Raw genomic sequence first — 16,904 nt, forward strand, 5'->3', positions numbered from 1 at the left:
TATATATATATGCACACACACACACACACACACACCTGTACCTTGGACTGTCTCCACTCGTCTTTTAGCAAAAGTCAGCCTCTGGGTAAAAGTGTTGAGCCTTGCTTTAGCTGCCTCCACTTCTGCCACCTTGCTTTCCAGCGCCTCACAGAATCTGTAAGGCACAGCCAATATATGTCTGTCTTGAATTCTATTTCTATTTTTCTAATACGTCTCCTTATCTTTCCTTATCCTCTGAAATTCAGTTTTGCTATTTTTTTTACCTTTGCACTGCCTCTGTCAAGGTTTTAAGTTCAGCCTCTGCTTTCTGGCTCTGTAACTTCAACTGAACATTTTCCTTGTGAACACTGGCCAAATCCTGTTTCAGTGCCTGGAAAGAAAAACATTCCCACATATAACTGAGCATCTTTCACAGATCTGTTTTACTGTTTTTAATGCGGTGCTTAGTTTTTAAGATTGTCTTTCCCCAGGTGCTGTCCTTTAAACCTCAATGGCTCTGGGAACCAAAGTTTTCGTGCAGTCAGCATCATCTGCTGTGGTAAAAAATGTACGAGCATTTATCACTTTCCTAGGCAGACCGAAGTTTATTACGCATCATCAAAATTTCAGACAGCCATGTAAATCACATCAGTTGCCCTGGTACTAACATCCTTTTCCACCCTCTCAAGGTCCAGCTCAGCGATCCTGTCATGTAGGCTGTGTTGGAGCACGCTAGCTCTGTGCTGCTCCTGCTGCAGCTGCTGCTCTGCAAATCTGACCTAAAACACACATCATTGCAGTCCCACATTGAACACAGTTTTAAATACGCTGGAATTACCTGTACTGTGTGGTATAGCAAAATAATAGCCGTTTTCATACTTTTGAAATCAGTTTTTCCTTTTCTCCTCTTATCTCGATGTCCTTTGAGCGAAGCTGGACGCACAACTTGAACACTTTCTCTCTCCACAGCTGAAGCACTTGAAGGCCTTTGGATCCTTTCTCCACAAGTGGATCCATTGATGTCTGTGGAAACACACACATATGGGAAACAAAAATACACACATACACTTCAGTGCACGCACCACATGAGCATGCATAATTGTTTTCAAATTAGCCTTGATGTTTTCTAAAGCACTACATCTTGAAATGAGGAGTTTCCTTCTCTCTTTCCCACAATGTAGTACTGCACAAAGGATCTGGGTACTAAAGGTAAACTGACAATGCTTATCAATGGACAATATAGCAGGTTTTAAAATCTGTCAACTTTACAAAGAACCCAATGAAAAAAAAAAAATTGCATCCAAAACAGCACCAATTTTCTAAATGCATTTGTGTACTGAAGACCTTCTGTTGCTCACATCTCTTCATATAATGCCAGACTGACTCAGTGATGTTGAGAAATGGCTCCGTAAAGGCCATACCATAACCATACCATCTCTTTTAAGAGTTTGTTCCAATCATGATATAGGACTCTGACTGCATGTTTGAAGCTGCTATCACATGCAACAAGGTAAATAATCTGGGACTGACCAAACGCCTCCCAGATGATATTCCAAGACACGTAAGAATCTCAACATCTAAAATAGGCTAAACCTTTCCAAAGTACTGTGTGATAACAGAGCATCACAGAGGACGTAGCCTCCAACAACAAACTAAGCGGTTTACTGTAATTACCTATCTCTACCAACTGTTATCATATTTCAGTCTCCTGCAGCGCTACTCTGTGTACGCATATGTGAAGTGAGCACCCAACTGAGTTAACTTAAGACTCATACAGAAGTGTAGTTCTCTGTAATTTTACACTTTTATTTCTTTCAATTTAAACCCAAAGAGTTGTGCTGACAGATTTCTTTAATCTACTACAGCAGCATTTCTTTATCATGTACAAAAATAGCCCTTTCTTCTCATTAAGATATCTCAGATATTACATGTGTAGTTAAACGTATATACACAGAAAGAAAGGTGTGTTTCACTAGTCCGGCTTATTCAATGTGGTCTGTGATGTACATTCAGTTTGACATTTCTTACCTTACGTGGTCCGCAAACATCCTTAGAGACAACACAAAATCATAGGTATCTGCTGGTTTCACATTAGACTGCTGCTGATCACCAGATGTTTTAAACACAGTTTTGTATCATGTTTTGCTATGTAAATTTAGAAAGAAAAGAAAACCCACTCACCTTTTTCACCATTTTCTCTTCTTGGAGGACGAGTATCTCGTTCACAGAGTTAAGCCTAACTGTCAAAAGCTCTGCAGTTGTCTGAAGAGCTGCTTTCTCTTTGTTCAGCCTCTGCAAAATGGACAAGATTAAATTACACACAATTAGCATTAATTATATAATTTGTACATTAACTCATTCATATTTTACTGTTCTTCCTTTACTCTAGTGAAAAGAACATTTGAAAGTCCCATGCAGTTTCTTTGCAGTATGCTCATTACGATCAATACTGTATATATTGCCTCTACCTCAACAGCTTCATTTAATCGTTCCCTCTCTCCTTTCTCTGGTGCAAGCTGGCCGATGTAATTTCTGAGGCTTTGCAATGTAGCAGACTGTGTCTCAAAAGCTTGTCCCATTTGGCTGAAAAATAAACAACAACATGCCCCTCACCACACACACACAAAACAGTGACTACAGAGTGCTTTAAATGCTTTAGTTCTGTTCCGTTTTAGATTGAATGAAGCACCTTAAATGTTCTTTTAGTCCATTTCTCTCAGTAGATACTTCCATCAGAGTGCTCTTTAGCTGCAGCAGTTCTGAGGTCATTGACTGAAGTCGGTCCTGTAGTTCACCATTTGTTTTTTGTGCTGCACCCAACTCTGCATAATGGGATGCATTCAACTGTTGCAGCTGAAAATAAGGGAAGTTTATGACACAGACAAATAGTGACATAATGACTTATTCATCTTCAATTACACATTCTCACATTACTTGCAAAGTCAGAGTGAAGGCAGTGCTCAGAGTTCTGCTCAGAGATACTTAGTTGTTGTTGGATTAAGGGCCTTAATCCTAAATGAGGTCACCCAAGTACAATGTTTATGATCATTTAAACACACCTCCACCTCCTTGTTCTTCCGAAATTCCTCTAGTTGCTCTAATAGTCTGAGAGTCTGTTGTTTGGCTTCCTCTTCAGCCTGCAACCTGCCCATTTCAACCTTCAAAGCAAGCTCCCGGGATTCCTCTTTGCTCCTTTCAGCATCTCTCCTCAGCCTTGTAATTTCCTCCTCAGACTCTGCTTTCAGTCTTTCAAGCTGTGAGAAAAAACAGACATATTGCAAACAGAAAAAGCAGACTTTATTAACCTTATTATTGTGAAATGTGACTAAAATGTTTTATTGGGATCACAAAACTGTACAAAAACAAATTTAACTGCAAACTGCCAAAATAAGTTACAAAATGCCAGTAACTCTCAGGTGATGTATGTCTACAAGAGTGTCGAAATGAAATGTTTTGTCAGTAAACATCATTACCTGTGAGCTTATTTTTTCCTTCTGTGCGCTGCAGAGACTGAGCTCCTCTCTGATTTGGCTGAGTTCAGACTTAGCCTTGGATAGATCCGTATGTATTGCTTCCATCTCATGGCTGTGTCTGTTGTGCAAAGGTTATTCCAAGTTAAGCTTGTTCAAAACCGTTATTTGCTGACCTCCATAATGTCAGGTTACGTACTAAATGTGTGGGGGAAAAATACATAATATCACTCAGATGTCACATAATGACACAAGCACATCTCTTACCTGCAAAGGGTGTTGTCTTTGTCTCTGACCTCTTCCCTGCATCTTTCTGCAATCTCCTTTAGTGCCTCCACCTGCCCCTTTAACCTCTCTGCTTCAGCCTTGTGCTTTTCTGCCTCCAGTCGCCACTCTGATTCCCATCGAGACAAATTACCTCCTCTGTCTTTTGATCTGCATAAAAGGAAAGAGACCACATTAATATGTCCATATTGCCACCCAAGTGACAGACCATATAAAACATGTAGTGGATATACCTGGCTCTACAATCTGAACGATAATCAGGGGTCCTTATGCTGTCTCCTTGTAGCATCAAGATCCTCTGATTTTCCTTCCTCAGCTCCAAGATTTCCTGTTGGGCCTGATTGATGGCAAGCCATGGATTGGCAGGACTTGGCTCCCCTGATGATGGTGCTGATATCATGCCTTGGTTTATCCAGGAGATGGGTGGCTGTGTCGCCGGGATTTGATCACATCTGTTTGCTCCAGCAGAATGGGCACTTGATGCAAAATGCGATGGGGGTATGAGGTCCTCCGGAGTCTCCCCTTCATAAAATAAAACAGTGTCTATGTGCCTGCATGCATTAGCTACTCTAATCCAATATAAGGTTCCCCATGTTCCCAAACAAGCATATTGTTACGCTAAGCTCAGTAAAGATAAACATGACAGCTTCCTAATCGTGAAGTATAAAATCACTTTTACTAGTTAAACATGAGTTCATGTAAGCGCCAAGTGGGCTACACTGTAAGCTAACATTTGCTAATAAACAGTTTATTTAGCTCAACCGTAACAAGAATTTAGGTGCAACTTACTCGGAAGTACTGGTGAGGTGAAGTCAGTGGGCACTATCAGCCTCTCCTTCCCTAAAGTTTGTCTCTCCATGTTAAATAACTATTGCCATTACACAGGAAGGAAACAGTACACGGCTGCCGTGGTGCGTTTAGCGTTTGTTCTCCCGCGAGTCACGTCATTCTTCACCGTTGCCTTAGTTACGGGTACAACAGCAACATTCAGAGCTCTCGATTTGGGCAATTTCTGGTCGTGTCAGTCGTTATTTTCGGTTCAAATAACCCACATTTTAAGGTTTCTATGGTACATGTATATACGTATATGAAATTCAACAAATTTAATAGTTCATTTAGGCATAACTGTTACATATTGAAACGGCGCAGTGCATCGTGGGAAATTGGAAGGAGCGTATAAATATAATTGGGTTCTCATTTCCCTAATTGTAGTCTTGCAGGAGTTCTTTTTTTCACGTAAACTGCCTTTAAATATTCCCTAAATCGTAACCCTGCATTGCCGCCTATTTGTATGCGTTTCAGTGCAGTGTTTGCAGCGTCGACTGGAAGAGCTCTCCTGATAGACCAAATTCAGGGCGTAATCCTTAAACGATAGCACCATCTGTGGGTGGAACACAGAAGGTATACTGTGATGGGTAGCATATGTTGAGAAGAGGGGGCACTGAGGACTAAATTAACTGTCCTTCTGGGCAAATTTAAATTCGAAAATATTTTATTTAGATGAAAACATTGAGCAACAGACACTAGTTAGAAAAACTATGAAAACAATATGATATATGAGCTTTCCTGTCCCTTTGTGCAGAAACCACAAGTTTCGACAATAAGAAACACACATTATCATATTTATTATAGGAGAAATATTTATAAGTTAAATAAATCATTAGTCTGTGTCATTCCATTCTTTTGGAGGTGGTTACGTGAGCCATTTATATTCAGGCATTATCTAGATGTAAAGGGATACCATTTAGATAATTAGTGGTAAAGGGTCTCATGTAAATGCACTTAATGAGGTGATAACCTAAAATTACAACATTCCTTCTTTGCCTGGGACTCCCTCACCTCAAGAACACCCAGGGGTGTCTGACAGCCACATCATTTCTGCATAATACAGCCGGCCTTGCAGAAAAGGGCACTCTGAGCAGGCTCATAAGTGCAGGTTTGAATAGCAATTGGTGATAATTTGGTTACGTAACAGAATTTTTGGGGGTTGAGGGGCGTCTATAAATATTTTACCCACAACTGTAAAATCATTAGTATCCTTATATAATTCCAATTACCAAATTTCGGTAGATTACTCATGTGTTACTTTCCTCCAGTGATGCACATTTTGTGCACACAACATTTGTGATTTAAATCCACAAACTGTGCACATGTGACCACCTTCAGATAAAATCCTGTCTAACATTGGCTATCTAACAGTCATGATAACAAGCATATTTCACGTATCCCGTTGTATTATTTTCCCCAGATGTCTGCAGCAAACATTTGTGTTTGCTGTTACCTACAGTATATCCTGTTTTCTGTTGCTGCTATGACCCACTTTCCCCCTGGGGTTCATTAAAGTTTTATATCATCTATTTATGGCATTTTTGAGCAACACAGAGACCTTTTAGGTTGATTCATTTCCATAAATGATCACAAATAAATGCAAGATGATATGGTACACCGCCGAGAAAATGTCAGTAGAACATGATAGCGTTCATCTTGCATAAAATCTTTAATGTGGTGAAAGGGCGGATTGGGGAGTACAGTGGGAGTGATGTGCATTGTTTGGACATGCTGATATTGTATCTTCTTACCACAAGGCGGACACTGCAGCATAGGTCCTGAGGAACATCGCAGAGGGGAAGATGGATTGAGAAGGGCAAAGGGAATCAAAAAAGAAAGACAATACTCACCTTTATCAAAAAGCAAAAGGGAGAAAGAGAATTAGTATGTAAGCTTTGTTTCTACAATCAAGATGAGCATTGACCACCTGCAGAGCATTAAACACGTAGTACATGAAAGCTATAAAGGCTATTTTGATAAAGGCAGGCAGCAAATTGATCTGGGTCCAGACTGAAATGTTCCTTGTTGGGCTCTAGCAGGGCTCTTGAAGCAATAGTGAAGAGGTCTGCTTTTTGTTCACTCTTCAGTTCTCTTAGGTAAACCGTAGAACAAGCAGAACCTACAGAGAACCCCATTTCAACCACAGCACTGAGCCAACTCTCCAACTTCTGCAGACTTGCTTTTCTGATTAGAGCCTTCGCTCTTCTTTTTGAATTCAGTTTGTTTTTATTGTATCACGGTGTCACATGAGTCCCATACTCCTCTAACTGGTCTATAATTTTCCCAGTATTTTAGATTTTAAACTAAACCCAAATTTTGGGTTAAAATGCTCAGATCTCCATTTGTGAAAAACTGGTTCCTCATTAGTCAGTGCATCTCATACTTTTCCCCTCCCAGGTGGATGTGTCTGTCTGCTTCAGTGACAGTGACCTGTTTTTGTTACCACAAGGGCATTGCCAGCTGTGTACAAACAAATACTGTCAGGTCAGCATTTCTCTGCCTTTTCTAAAAGCAACTTAAGCAGGATCATTCCTAACCCATCTGGCAGCCTTACAAATCTTACGCAGGAGCTCACAGGTGAGTGTGTGACCCAGACCTGGTACCACAGGGTCAGGCAACACTGATTAAAAGGAAGATGTGGGTCTATCAGGCCAGCTGTAGGATTAAGACTTCAGGCTAGAGAGGTCACTAAGAAATGACCTGGTAGATTTATTTCTGGCTTTTTTTGACTGAGTTAGGCATATAACGCTAAAATTCAATAAATGGCTACTGTTAGGTTTGCAATGTTTTTGTCCTTTGATAACCAATAGTATTCTGTTCATGTGGTCAGATGCGTTTGAAACTCATTGTAATAAACAGGGATTGTTCCCTGCATGGGAACCAACATATATGCAAAATATTTTCATTTCTGTAAAAAGCTTTCATTTGTAACCCAGCTTGAAGCACACTACACTGGGCAGCATCTCTCTCCAAGAAGTCTAGAAATGATCCCTCAGCTGTGCATCACAGCTGTGACCACTGGGCATTATTAAAAAAAAAAAGGATATGTGGGGGAATATGTCTGCCCTGTCAGCAACTGCCCAGACTTTGTCTCATAACTCATCTGTATCGTTGGGACAGATTCTAGTGTGATGTTCATATTTTTAGATTTAGTTTAACCACTGAATGCAACAAAAGCATAAGCCCAATTCCCCACATACAGGTGCTTAAACAGAAAGTCAGCAAGCTAGAGAAAAACAAAAAACAATTACTGGAATGATCTGTTTTTTGGGGAAGATATATTTTCCCCCTTACCTGTCATAGACTGGTTTCCTAGCACCTGTGGTCATTTTGGCTCACAGCATTTAACTAGTTTTTTTGTTTGTTTGTTTGTTTGTTTGTTTTTTGCATCTTCAGTCTTTGTTTGTGTAGTGTAGCTCTAGTACGAATAAGATTTTTTAATGACTCTACTACGAGGGGGTGATCAGGTCTAACATGTGCTGCAAAGCATGGGATAACACTGGAGGGTGGTTTGCAACATTTTCTATTTTGCCGTTGTTGTCACAATTTGCTAAAAAGGCTTTTGCCAATGCAAATGTGTCTGTGATATCTCTCTCTCTCTCTGTCCGTGCAGGCCTGCTCACTTTACTTTTTGATGTGGTCAGTCGTAGATGGGTTTTACCTCTACACGAAACGTGTGCGCCCATGAGTGCAGTCCGAGGTTAAGGTGCTTACTTAATGGTTTCTAAATTGGGATTCAGTCGGGTTTTTTGGATGGTGAATTTAATGCACCGGCGTATCCTGGTGGTTGCCTAGTAACGCGCTAGCAGTGGGCGCCGTAGAGAGATCTCTATGGTGGGCGCTCCATTAAAACCGTTGGCGCTCCTGACCTTGGCGTCGTGAATGCGCAAAGCACACAGACTGTGCGAAGCAGGAGATAAGAGTGAAGATCTGCGCGTTTGATACCGAAACCGGAGAAATATTCCACTCACACTCACACACACGCACGAAACATATTGTTTTATGTAACTGACGGGCATAGTATGGAGGAAATCTCGAGATGGAGCGCGTCTTAGCTTGTGAATAAGCAGGTGAGTTAACCTAATGATTCTGATCTTTTTAATTCCTTTTTTCTTCTCTCCATGAGACGAATCTTTGTTCAGATTGATCACTGACATCTGGGTTGACTGTGTTCTTTAAAGCGATTGCTTTGCGATTTACCACAGTGGCTCTTTTCTGTGCTCGGTGTTTTATTTTCCCCATTTTATCCAATATTACACCGTCCTAGACCTAGATTAAACAAGCTTCCCAGTCACAACGTGAGGCGCGCGCGCGCACACACACACACACACACACACACAAACACACACACACACACACACACACACACTACAGCAGTTTGTCGATGCTACGTGGGCTGTGGCTTGGTTTTCTCTGGTCTGCATCCTTGCATTAATTTATAAAGCAGTGATCATTATGTTTGAGTGCTACCTACACCTTCCGCGGAGGATATTTTTTCACCCCTACACCAATCCCTGCTCCTCTTTATTGCCTTGCAAAATTAGGGGGATTTGGGAAATCCACTAAAACGGGTTTGATCCACACCAGTCGAATTACAAGGGCATTGGGAGCTCGGTAGCCCACTGTTGTCTGACACAGGCTCCTTCTCCAATCTTTTCATGTCAGGGGGGGGGCCCCGGGCTACCAGGATCCAGTCGATAAGATGTTGTTGAGATTTTTTTATTAGTGGTGAATTGGAGTTGATTTGTGTGCCTGTCAATGATGTAGGTGTAGAGATAGTAATGGTGGGAGTGAAACATGATTACAGCAATCATTCTAATAGGTTTGTAACTAGGATCAAGTCAGTCAAATGGGAATTGAAGTATTTTGGCCTCAGGGGCGCTAGGTATTCACTTAAACCACTGATGTGGCGCACCCACATGTGTGTGTGCATAGTGCAAACAAGCCTGTTAGAGTAAAACATTATGGTTGTAAAACAGTTTCTTTTTTTTCTTTCTTTTCTTTTTTTTAAAATATAACTTAGTTACTGGGTTCTGGGCATGTTGCCAGTCTAAATTGCTAAATAACTTGCGGTGTATCATACTTGACTGAGTGATAGCTCAATTTTATTACATGGCCCATTTGGTGTAAGCTATAAAGCTTTTATCCACATCTGTCCCATCGCACACCAGAAGAAGTTGGGAAAGCAGTATGCAGGCGCTTTGACTGTCTGCAGTGACGTCAGTGAAACAAAATAAGTATTTTATATGAGGTACAGCCCCAAAAGAAACCACCTCAGCTTTGCTCCGACACTTAAATTAGGACTCTGATTGGATGTCAGATGGAGAAAAACGTACCGATGGGTTGAAAGCAACACTGCAAATGTGTGATGAGGAAGGTAATGCCTCTCATTTTAAGTCCACATATTATCTCCTCGATCTCCAGCATTGCCCTTTTTTTTGCTGCTTCTTAAACCAGAGACAACTAACCAAGTCTGACTAGTGATTCCCTCTGTACAGCATGTTACCGCTAATTTCATAATGGATAATGATTTCACAGCAGGTTTTGTGAAGAGAGAGAAGGCTTTTTCACCTCTAAATGGATCCAAATGATTTATTATCTGTGACACTTTCAAACCAGGAGATGTGCCCTGATATACAGAAGAGAAAAAAAAAGAAAAAAAATCTGCCTCTTTATCTTTCCCATTTAAATGTCGTGGGAGCTGTACATCATTGTCGTATAAAAGATAGGGGATAGAACAAGTCTTGTCCTTTTTGGCTTTTGGTGGAACATTCATAACTGTTAATTAATACAGACAAAGCTGGCCCCAGGCACAGATCTACAATATTTCTCAAATGAACCTCGGTGCTAGTGTGAGAATAAAAATGTATCTGAATTGTCTCATTGCCTGGAAATGGGAATAATGTAATGATGTTCATATTGGTTGATGCACAGCACCTGCAAAAGAAAAGGACGAGCTGCCTCTGTTTGTGTCCCTGCCAGTGTAAACAAAATGTTGCAGAGAACAAGGAAAACCGGTGCGCCACAGCTATGGTTAATTAGTGTTTATAATAGCGGGAAGAAACTGCTCCCTTTCTTATTAGTTAGGTTCATCGGGTTAAAAACGGAGCTGTTTAGCAGCAGGCTTTGACAAACCTCAGTGAAGTGCTTATCAATAATCTAAATAGGTTAACAAGCTTGCTTTTGCTTTGCCTATTGACATGCCAGTGTGAACCTGATGTTAAGCACATCACACCTACTGCTGTCCTAGACCATAAGGACTAAGATGGGATGAATTTTGTATTAGAGCATTGTTAATTGGATGAGAAACTATGCATTTTATTCTCTATAGGTCTCCATGGGGTAAGGTTACACTTTATTTTACCACTGTGCACACATGTGGTTGGGGTGGCTGTGTGTGACGCTTACACACCAGTAACTACTTATTATTAGGTACCTGGTGATTGCATTTGCAGTGAGGTACGAGATAGACTAATATGTGTTAATATGTGTTCAGTGACTTGAAGGACTAACAGGTCAAAAATCAAGGAATTCATTTTGCAGCTTCCATTGTTTTGCGCTTTGCAGTTATGCAGTTCTTCTAGGAAATGAAAACTGTAGTGGTTAAAAACTAGAAAAGGCAGTAAAAATCCAAAAGCTAAAATAAATCATCCTGCCTTGAACTCTCCATTCACTGACTTACCATTTATGACACCTGAAAGTAGTGGAAGCAAAAAGTGCAGAGCAGTTACAGACATAAAGGCTTTTCGAAATACTCCACCCTGTGGAGAGCTTTGGGTCCCATCAGGCATGTTTGTTCTGCGAATGTTCATCACTTCCATTATGTATCATGTCAACAGCTGACAGTACTGCTTAGATGCACTGAAAGACTTTAAAAAAAAGAAAAGAAAAAGACTGCACTTATGATTTGGGGTTTTTGAAATAAATTAAACACTGAAACATTCCAGTCGAGTCATATTTATTCTCCGCGAGCGCACCGTTTTTTAATCTTGCTTTGGTACTTATCAAAGATTTGTCTCTTCTGCTCTGTGTTGCTTTTACATAAGAAATTGAGTTCTTAACACCTTTTAGCTCGAGATGGTTTCGCAGAGTCACTCCAACATCACAGCAGATGGGTTTTTCAGATTTTCCCTATCGCCTCCTCCACTGATACACAAAGATCAGTATTCAGTGATTTGTGCATGAGCAAGCATAAAAAGGTTATTATCAAGCCAGTGTGTGCGTTTAGCGCTAAACTGGAGGAAGGTAATGCTTTTATTAAAAATATCATTTATGTGGATATTTTTTGTTTTTTTCACTCTTTTCACACATTTTCATGTTTTTCTGGTCTAATTTGTCAAATCCTCTCATTTTCAGATCTGTGTTCCCTGCAATGAAAGCTGGAAGTGGGGGCGCTCGATACCTGGTTGAGGTGTATTCGGATTTTATAACTGTCAGATCTAAAGGCGCAGTGAGTGATGTCTGGTTGACAGGGTCAGTGCAGAGGGACTGAATAGACACTAAAGTGTGCATTTGTGTTGTGCAAGGGCACCATCTTGCCCAGACCATGTGGCTGGCTACATTTAGAGACCATCTGTTGCCTGCACACCTGCTACATCGGCAAGGGACTGTAACCATCACCCATTGTGCTCTTCTTTGGTGGATATTATGTTCCTGCTGGTCACTGACCAGGGCAACGAGCCAGAAATTTTACCCAACTGTGACCACCCAGTATGGGAAACTGCGCGGCCTCAGGGTTCCTGTGCCCAGTGAGGTCCTCAGGCCAGTAGATCAGTATCTCGGGGTCCCCTATGCTGCCCCACCTCTGGGCGAGAAGCGTTTCATGCCCCCTGATCAGCCCTCCTCCTGGTCAGGTATCAAGAACGCTACCCACTTCATGCCCGTCTGCCCTCAGAACATCCACAACACTGTGCCAGAGATTATGATGCCAATATGGTTCACCTATAACCTGGACACAGTGGCCACATACATTCAGGATCAGAGCGAGGACTGCCTGTATCTAAACATCTACGCTCCAACAGACGATGGTGAGTTGGTGTGGTAAAAAGGACAGCGATGGCGTTCCACGTCCATTGATCACTGTTTATCGTGGCCCTGATGTTGTGCTGTGATCATCATAAAGCATGCGTGTAACCAATATCCATGCCACTGCTGCTAGCAAGGGCTGATTTACTGCCCAGTGCAATGTCATCATTGTCTGACATGTTGCTGTCACATTAGGGGTAATGATTTGGTAGGCAACTAAAGAGTTTTCCCTGATGCCACTTAATTGATCCTCTGCATACCTAAACATAGACCGACTGAGGCATGTGCATGCTCTCCCAGCAACAGATATCGAGTGAAGTACTTCAGAGCCAAGGTGTTGTTCAAGCACTGGTCCCCCCTTTAACTAAATGAGATTTTTGGTATTTTTTTTTAAAATAACGAGCCTACAGCACCAGTGGAAATTACAGCAGTGCTAGTAAAAGTAAAAGTGCTAGCTTTCCATGTTTTCTAAAACTTCTTTAAAATTACCGAATCACTGCTTTGCTCCGACAGCATGTCTGCTGGGGGCTAATTAGTGAGGTACAGGAGTCAACCGTCTATCGCATGCTGAATCCCCTCCTATTCTTCTAACTAATAGAAGTGTGAAATGAACCAGCGAGGAAACATTTTGAGTGAATCTGCAAATTAGCAGCACAGTGTAACACCACGGTAATGCTGCGTGTTCCCTAAATCAAATGTTGACAAACAGAGGTCTTTAATTCAGGTTACTTCAATTAGGTTTTGGTTTCTTACAGTTACAGCTTCCCTCCAGAGTATTTGACATAATGGGGGCGGGGGGGAGCTGAAAGTTTAGCCGTGTTCAACTTGTAAGATGCCACGCTTTGACTGGCTTTTCTCTGGTAGCATAGCAACAACAGATAAACAGCCTCCTTGAGAGGTAGCAGTCCAAAATGGTGCAGCCCCACAGCCCCTCGAATGAGTTCCTCCAACAGGCCTACTCATCTGGCCACAAACAGGTTAAATAACACATTATTTCAGAGAAACATTGCCCTTTTCTTCTATACATTTTTCTCTCTTCAGACTTGTTCATTGTTTATTTAAAAGGCACCTGGGGCATGCTCTGACTTTATTACCTGTTTCACTGATGTGAAACCCCTTTTTCACTTACCTCCAGTGGTCTGTCTCGTCCTGTCACATTACACAGGCTGTTTCTGAATATTGCACTATTCACAGTTTTATCACTATTCACCAAAACACTATATACCTTATATTCCACTCCCTTTGCAAAGAATCAACGTGACACTTTGTCTAAATATAGAGAGAAGGATGAACCAAGATACGTGTATCCTTCGCTGTCACAGTTACTGAAGCGTTCAAAGGCAACAGCATGTGTATGTGCATGTGTGCGTACTTACAAAAGATTTAACGGGTAATACCAATTTGTTAAAACCTGAATTATAAACAGTAATCATTTTGTGTCATAATGTTAGCGTCTTAACACTAACATTATACCTAACTTCATCTACCTTTTTTGTACCGAGGAAAGTCTGGACCGACAGTATATTATTTAAGAGGCACAGTCAACCATGCTATTTTGAATTCTGTACTTCTTTTTTTTTTTTTCTTATGTGAATCCCAGGGAGCCAACACAAGAAAAAAGGGGCGGCTGAGATACATATATCTGAAGGTATTTTTAAGAGCTCAAAGTCTTGATGCATGGATTCTTTTAGTTTCATGAAGATCTTACACTCCTTTGTTTTGACTTTCCTAAAGAACTGCGGGGGTTTCTTTTTATTTGAAGAGGAATAAGAAAAATGTTATCCGGTTTATGATTACATAAGTTTCCTGTTAGTGCATCTCGGTCTTGTACTGAACACAGTTGCAATCCTTTCAGTAAGTGCTATATCTCTATTTTCATGCACATTGATCCAGAGATTGCATTATTACTTATCTGTCTTATAGTCCTTTGTAAAGACAGTCATTCGTCAATATAATAAATTGGCCCCAAAACATGAAATATAGATTTTCTGTTCATAGCGAAAACAGAGGACTGTTTCCTTCTTAGCTCATACTAATAAATAGAAAGAGCTCAGAGTAGTGTGACACCTTCCACTTCATATCTATAAAGTTAGGTCTAAACATAGACAGTCTCAAATTTGTGGGTTTTTAATATTGCTTACGCATGCATGTTATACATAATGCTTGCTCCCGCACCTCACATGCACTATAGAAACTGTGGTTAATTATTTATTATTCATACACACGTGTCAGAGCATATTTGCCATTTGTCATTACAGCTTCCACACCACAGGCCTCCCACCCTAGCTTGCTTCTGAGCACATTTCCTAAGCAGTCTTTTCCCATACCTCATACTGAAGTGGTTGGGCCATAAAGTTTTAGTAACAGTTCTCCTTTAAGTCTACATTTCACTGCTGTTCCACCCCCACCTCTGCAGGTGTTTGCCTAGCATCTGTGTGTGTGTGTGTGTGTGTGCGTCGATGTTGCAGATATAAGGGACTCCGAAGCACGGCCCGTGATGGTCTACATCCATGGAGGCTCCTACATGGAGGGCACCGGCAACATGATGGACGGCAGCGTTTTGGCCAGTTATGGAAATGTTGTCGTCGTCACGCTCAACTACAGAATTGGAATACTAGGTGCGGTACATTTTAATGGCATTTAAAACAACACATTTAGTCCTGCTTGAACTTGGGAGAATAAACTGTCACCGCTGTCATTAGCGTCAACTGTGCTGCTGTCATTACCGTATAAAATGTAGTACAGACATGAGAGAAAACTATAGTGGAAAGCTGTACAAGGAAATATAGCTTCCTGAGATCTGGGTAGCATAGTGTAGCTTGGTCTGCATACAAATGTTGTCTTCAGAGGAAAAGCTATGCAAACACTTATCATGCCATGTCCTTGTTTCACACAATCTGTTTTATACCCACTCTGAAAACACAATTTATCTTCTTTTAGATGGATTTATCTAATCTGTACAAGATTATCAGCCTTTCTTCGAAGTAAAACAATTTAAATGCGCCATTCGCAGGCATTTACAAGGTCGAGAGCCCCCCCACACCCTCCACCCTGTGTTGAACATTCAAAACAGTAAGGTGTTTGGATGAGACTTGACAAGCAGATCAGTAACAAGAGCAAGTGTAAGAGCAACGGTGACCTCGCTGTAGTTTAATGACATTTATTTCTGGAAATAAAAGGTTTATTTACATTACATTAAACGTTATGAAGTCACTCTTATGAGGAGAGCATTGAAATTTCACGAGCAGCGGAGCCTGGATCGCTTGGTAAGGGGCGCTGCTGCTTGGAAGACTATTACAAGGAGTCGGCTAAGGTAGTGGAACGCTGTGGGAGAGAGCAAAGGCATATTTACACCTGAGGGGGAATGGTGTCAGTTCATTCAGACTCCCCGCTGGGCTACAGCTTTAGATCAAAGCTGTGACATATTTGGTCGAGCTCTTCTTCATCACTGGCTCTGTTGTCTCTCTGTATACACCAGGCTTCCTCAGTACCGGTGACCAGGCAGCAAAAGGAAACTACGGACTCCTGGACCAGATTCAAGCCCTACGCTGGATAAGTAAAAATATCGGGTACTTTGGAGGAGACCCCAGTCGCATCACGGTTTTTGGATCTGGAATTGGTGCTTCCTGCGTCAGTTTGCTGACTCTATCCCACCACTCAGAGGGTAGGAATCTGCAATCACTGTTTTTGAAGTTGTCTCTCACTTTGATGTGGTGTTAATCCCTGCTGTTTGGGCTATAACTAATGCAAAAATTCAGCACCAGTATATCAATGAACCTGAGGTTTTGGCGGGGGGCAGTTTTAGAGTTTTGTTCTCCAAATGAAGCTCCAAATGCTCTGGCAGGGAGATGAAGTGTTATGATATGGGAGTAGGGTAAAGGGGGTATTCGTTAAGTAAGTGATTGCTTTTGTTCCCCTCTACTCAATCTAATCAGGCTAAAAGCTCTGCCTCTTAAAACGTGAAGCTCTTAAAGAAGCCTACTGGCATTATAAAGTTTTCAGCATGTCTTCGAGTTCACCTGTGACCATCAGTTTTTACCATTCCAACTCATTTATATTTCAGTCTCTCGGCGTGATGTTTGTTTACCCTTGTGTGCCTACCTGCAGCGTCCGAAAATGATTTAAAAATACCAACGATGTTGTGTGTTTGTCGTCCGTCATTGCAAAACCTTGAGCGAAGACATTGTTTACCAAAGACAAGGTTGGCATGAGAATGAAGCAGTCCGAATTCTTAAGATATTCTCATTAAAAACTGATAAACCCCTCCTCCACGGCTCTGGCTCTCTCTCTCTCTCTCTCTCTCTCTCTCTCTCTCTC

At 41.3% G+C, this 16,904-nt stretch overlaps 2 protein-coding genes across 6 annotated transcripts in view; one reads left to right on the top strand and one right to left on the bottom strand.

Moving 5' to 3' along the window:
* cchcr1 (coiled-coil alpha-helical rod protein 1) overlaps positions 1-4,863 on the bottom strand; it is an 8,142-nt gene extending 3,279 nt beyond the window's left edge. Inside the window, exons 1-12 of one of the 4 annotated variants that reach the window (XM_042220824.1) lie at positions 4,524-4,863; positions 3,968-4,277; positions 3,717-3,884; positions 3,453-3,570; positions 3,039-3,233; positions 2,669-2,832; positions 2,448-2,562; positions 2,161-2,271; positions 859-1,002; positions 648-758; positions 264-370; positions 36-154 (exon numbers count right to left, since the gene is read on the bottom strand). In XM_042220824.1, the coding sequence (XP_042076758.1) occupies positions 36-154; positions 264-370; positions 648-758; positions 859-1,002; positions 2,161-2,271; positions 2,448-2,562; positions 2,669-2,832; positions 3,039-3,233; positions 3,453-3,570; positions 3,717-3,884; positions 3,968-4,277; positions 4,524-4,593 (1,732 nt within the window). In that variant the 5' untranslated portion in view covers positions 4,594-4,863. The remainder of the gene's footprint in view (positions 1-35; positions 155-263; positions 371-647; positions 759-858; positions 1,003-2,160; positions 2,272-2,447; positions 2,563-2,668; positions 2,833-3,038; positions 3,234-3,452; positions 3,571-3,716; positions 3,885-3,967; positions 4,278-4,523) is intronic. The other 3 variants (XM_042220825.1, XM_042220826.1, XM_005922069.3) reach the window with 3 other exon arrangements.
* A 3,341-nt stretch (positions 4,864-8,204) lies between these two features.
* Positions 8,205-16,904, top strand: part of nlgn3b (neuroligin 3b) — a 15,563-nt gene continuing 6,863 nt past the window's right edge. Inside the window, exons 1-5 of one of the 2 annotated variants that reach the window (XM_005922071.3) lie at positions 8,205-8,632; positions 11,919-12,589; positions 14,188-14,235; positions 15,056-15,205; positions 16,066-16,251. In XM_005922071.3, the coding sequence (XP_005922133.1) occupies positions 12,109-12,589; positions 14,188-14,235; positions 15,056-15,205; positions 16,066-16,251 (865 nt within the window). In that variant the 5' untranslated portion in view covers positions 8,205-8,632; positions 11,919-12,108. The remainder of the gene's footprint in view (positions 8,633-11,918; positions 12,590-14,187; positions 14,236-15,055; positions 15,206-16,065; positions 16,252-16,904) is intronic. The other variant, XM_005922072.3, reaches the window with a different exon arrangement.

Source organism: Haplochromis burtoni, unplaced genomic scaffold, assembly GCF_018398535.1.
Source record: "Haplochromis burtoni strain Fernald_Lab_line unplaced genomic scaffold, NCSU_Asbu1 Contig_56, whole genome shotgun sequence".
Taxonomy (NCBI): Eukaryota; Metazoa; Chordata; class Actinopteri; order Cichliformes; family Cichlidae; genus Haplochromis; species Haplochromis burtoni.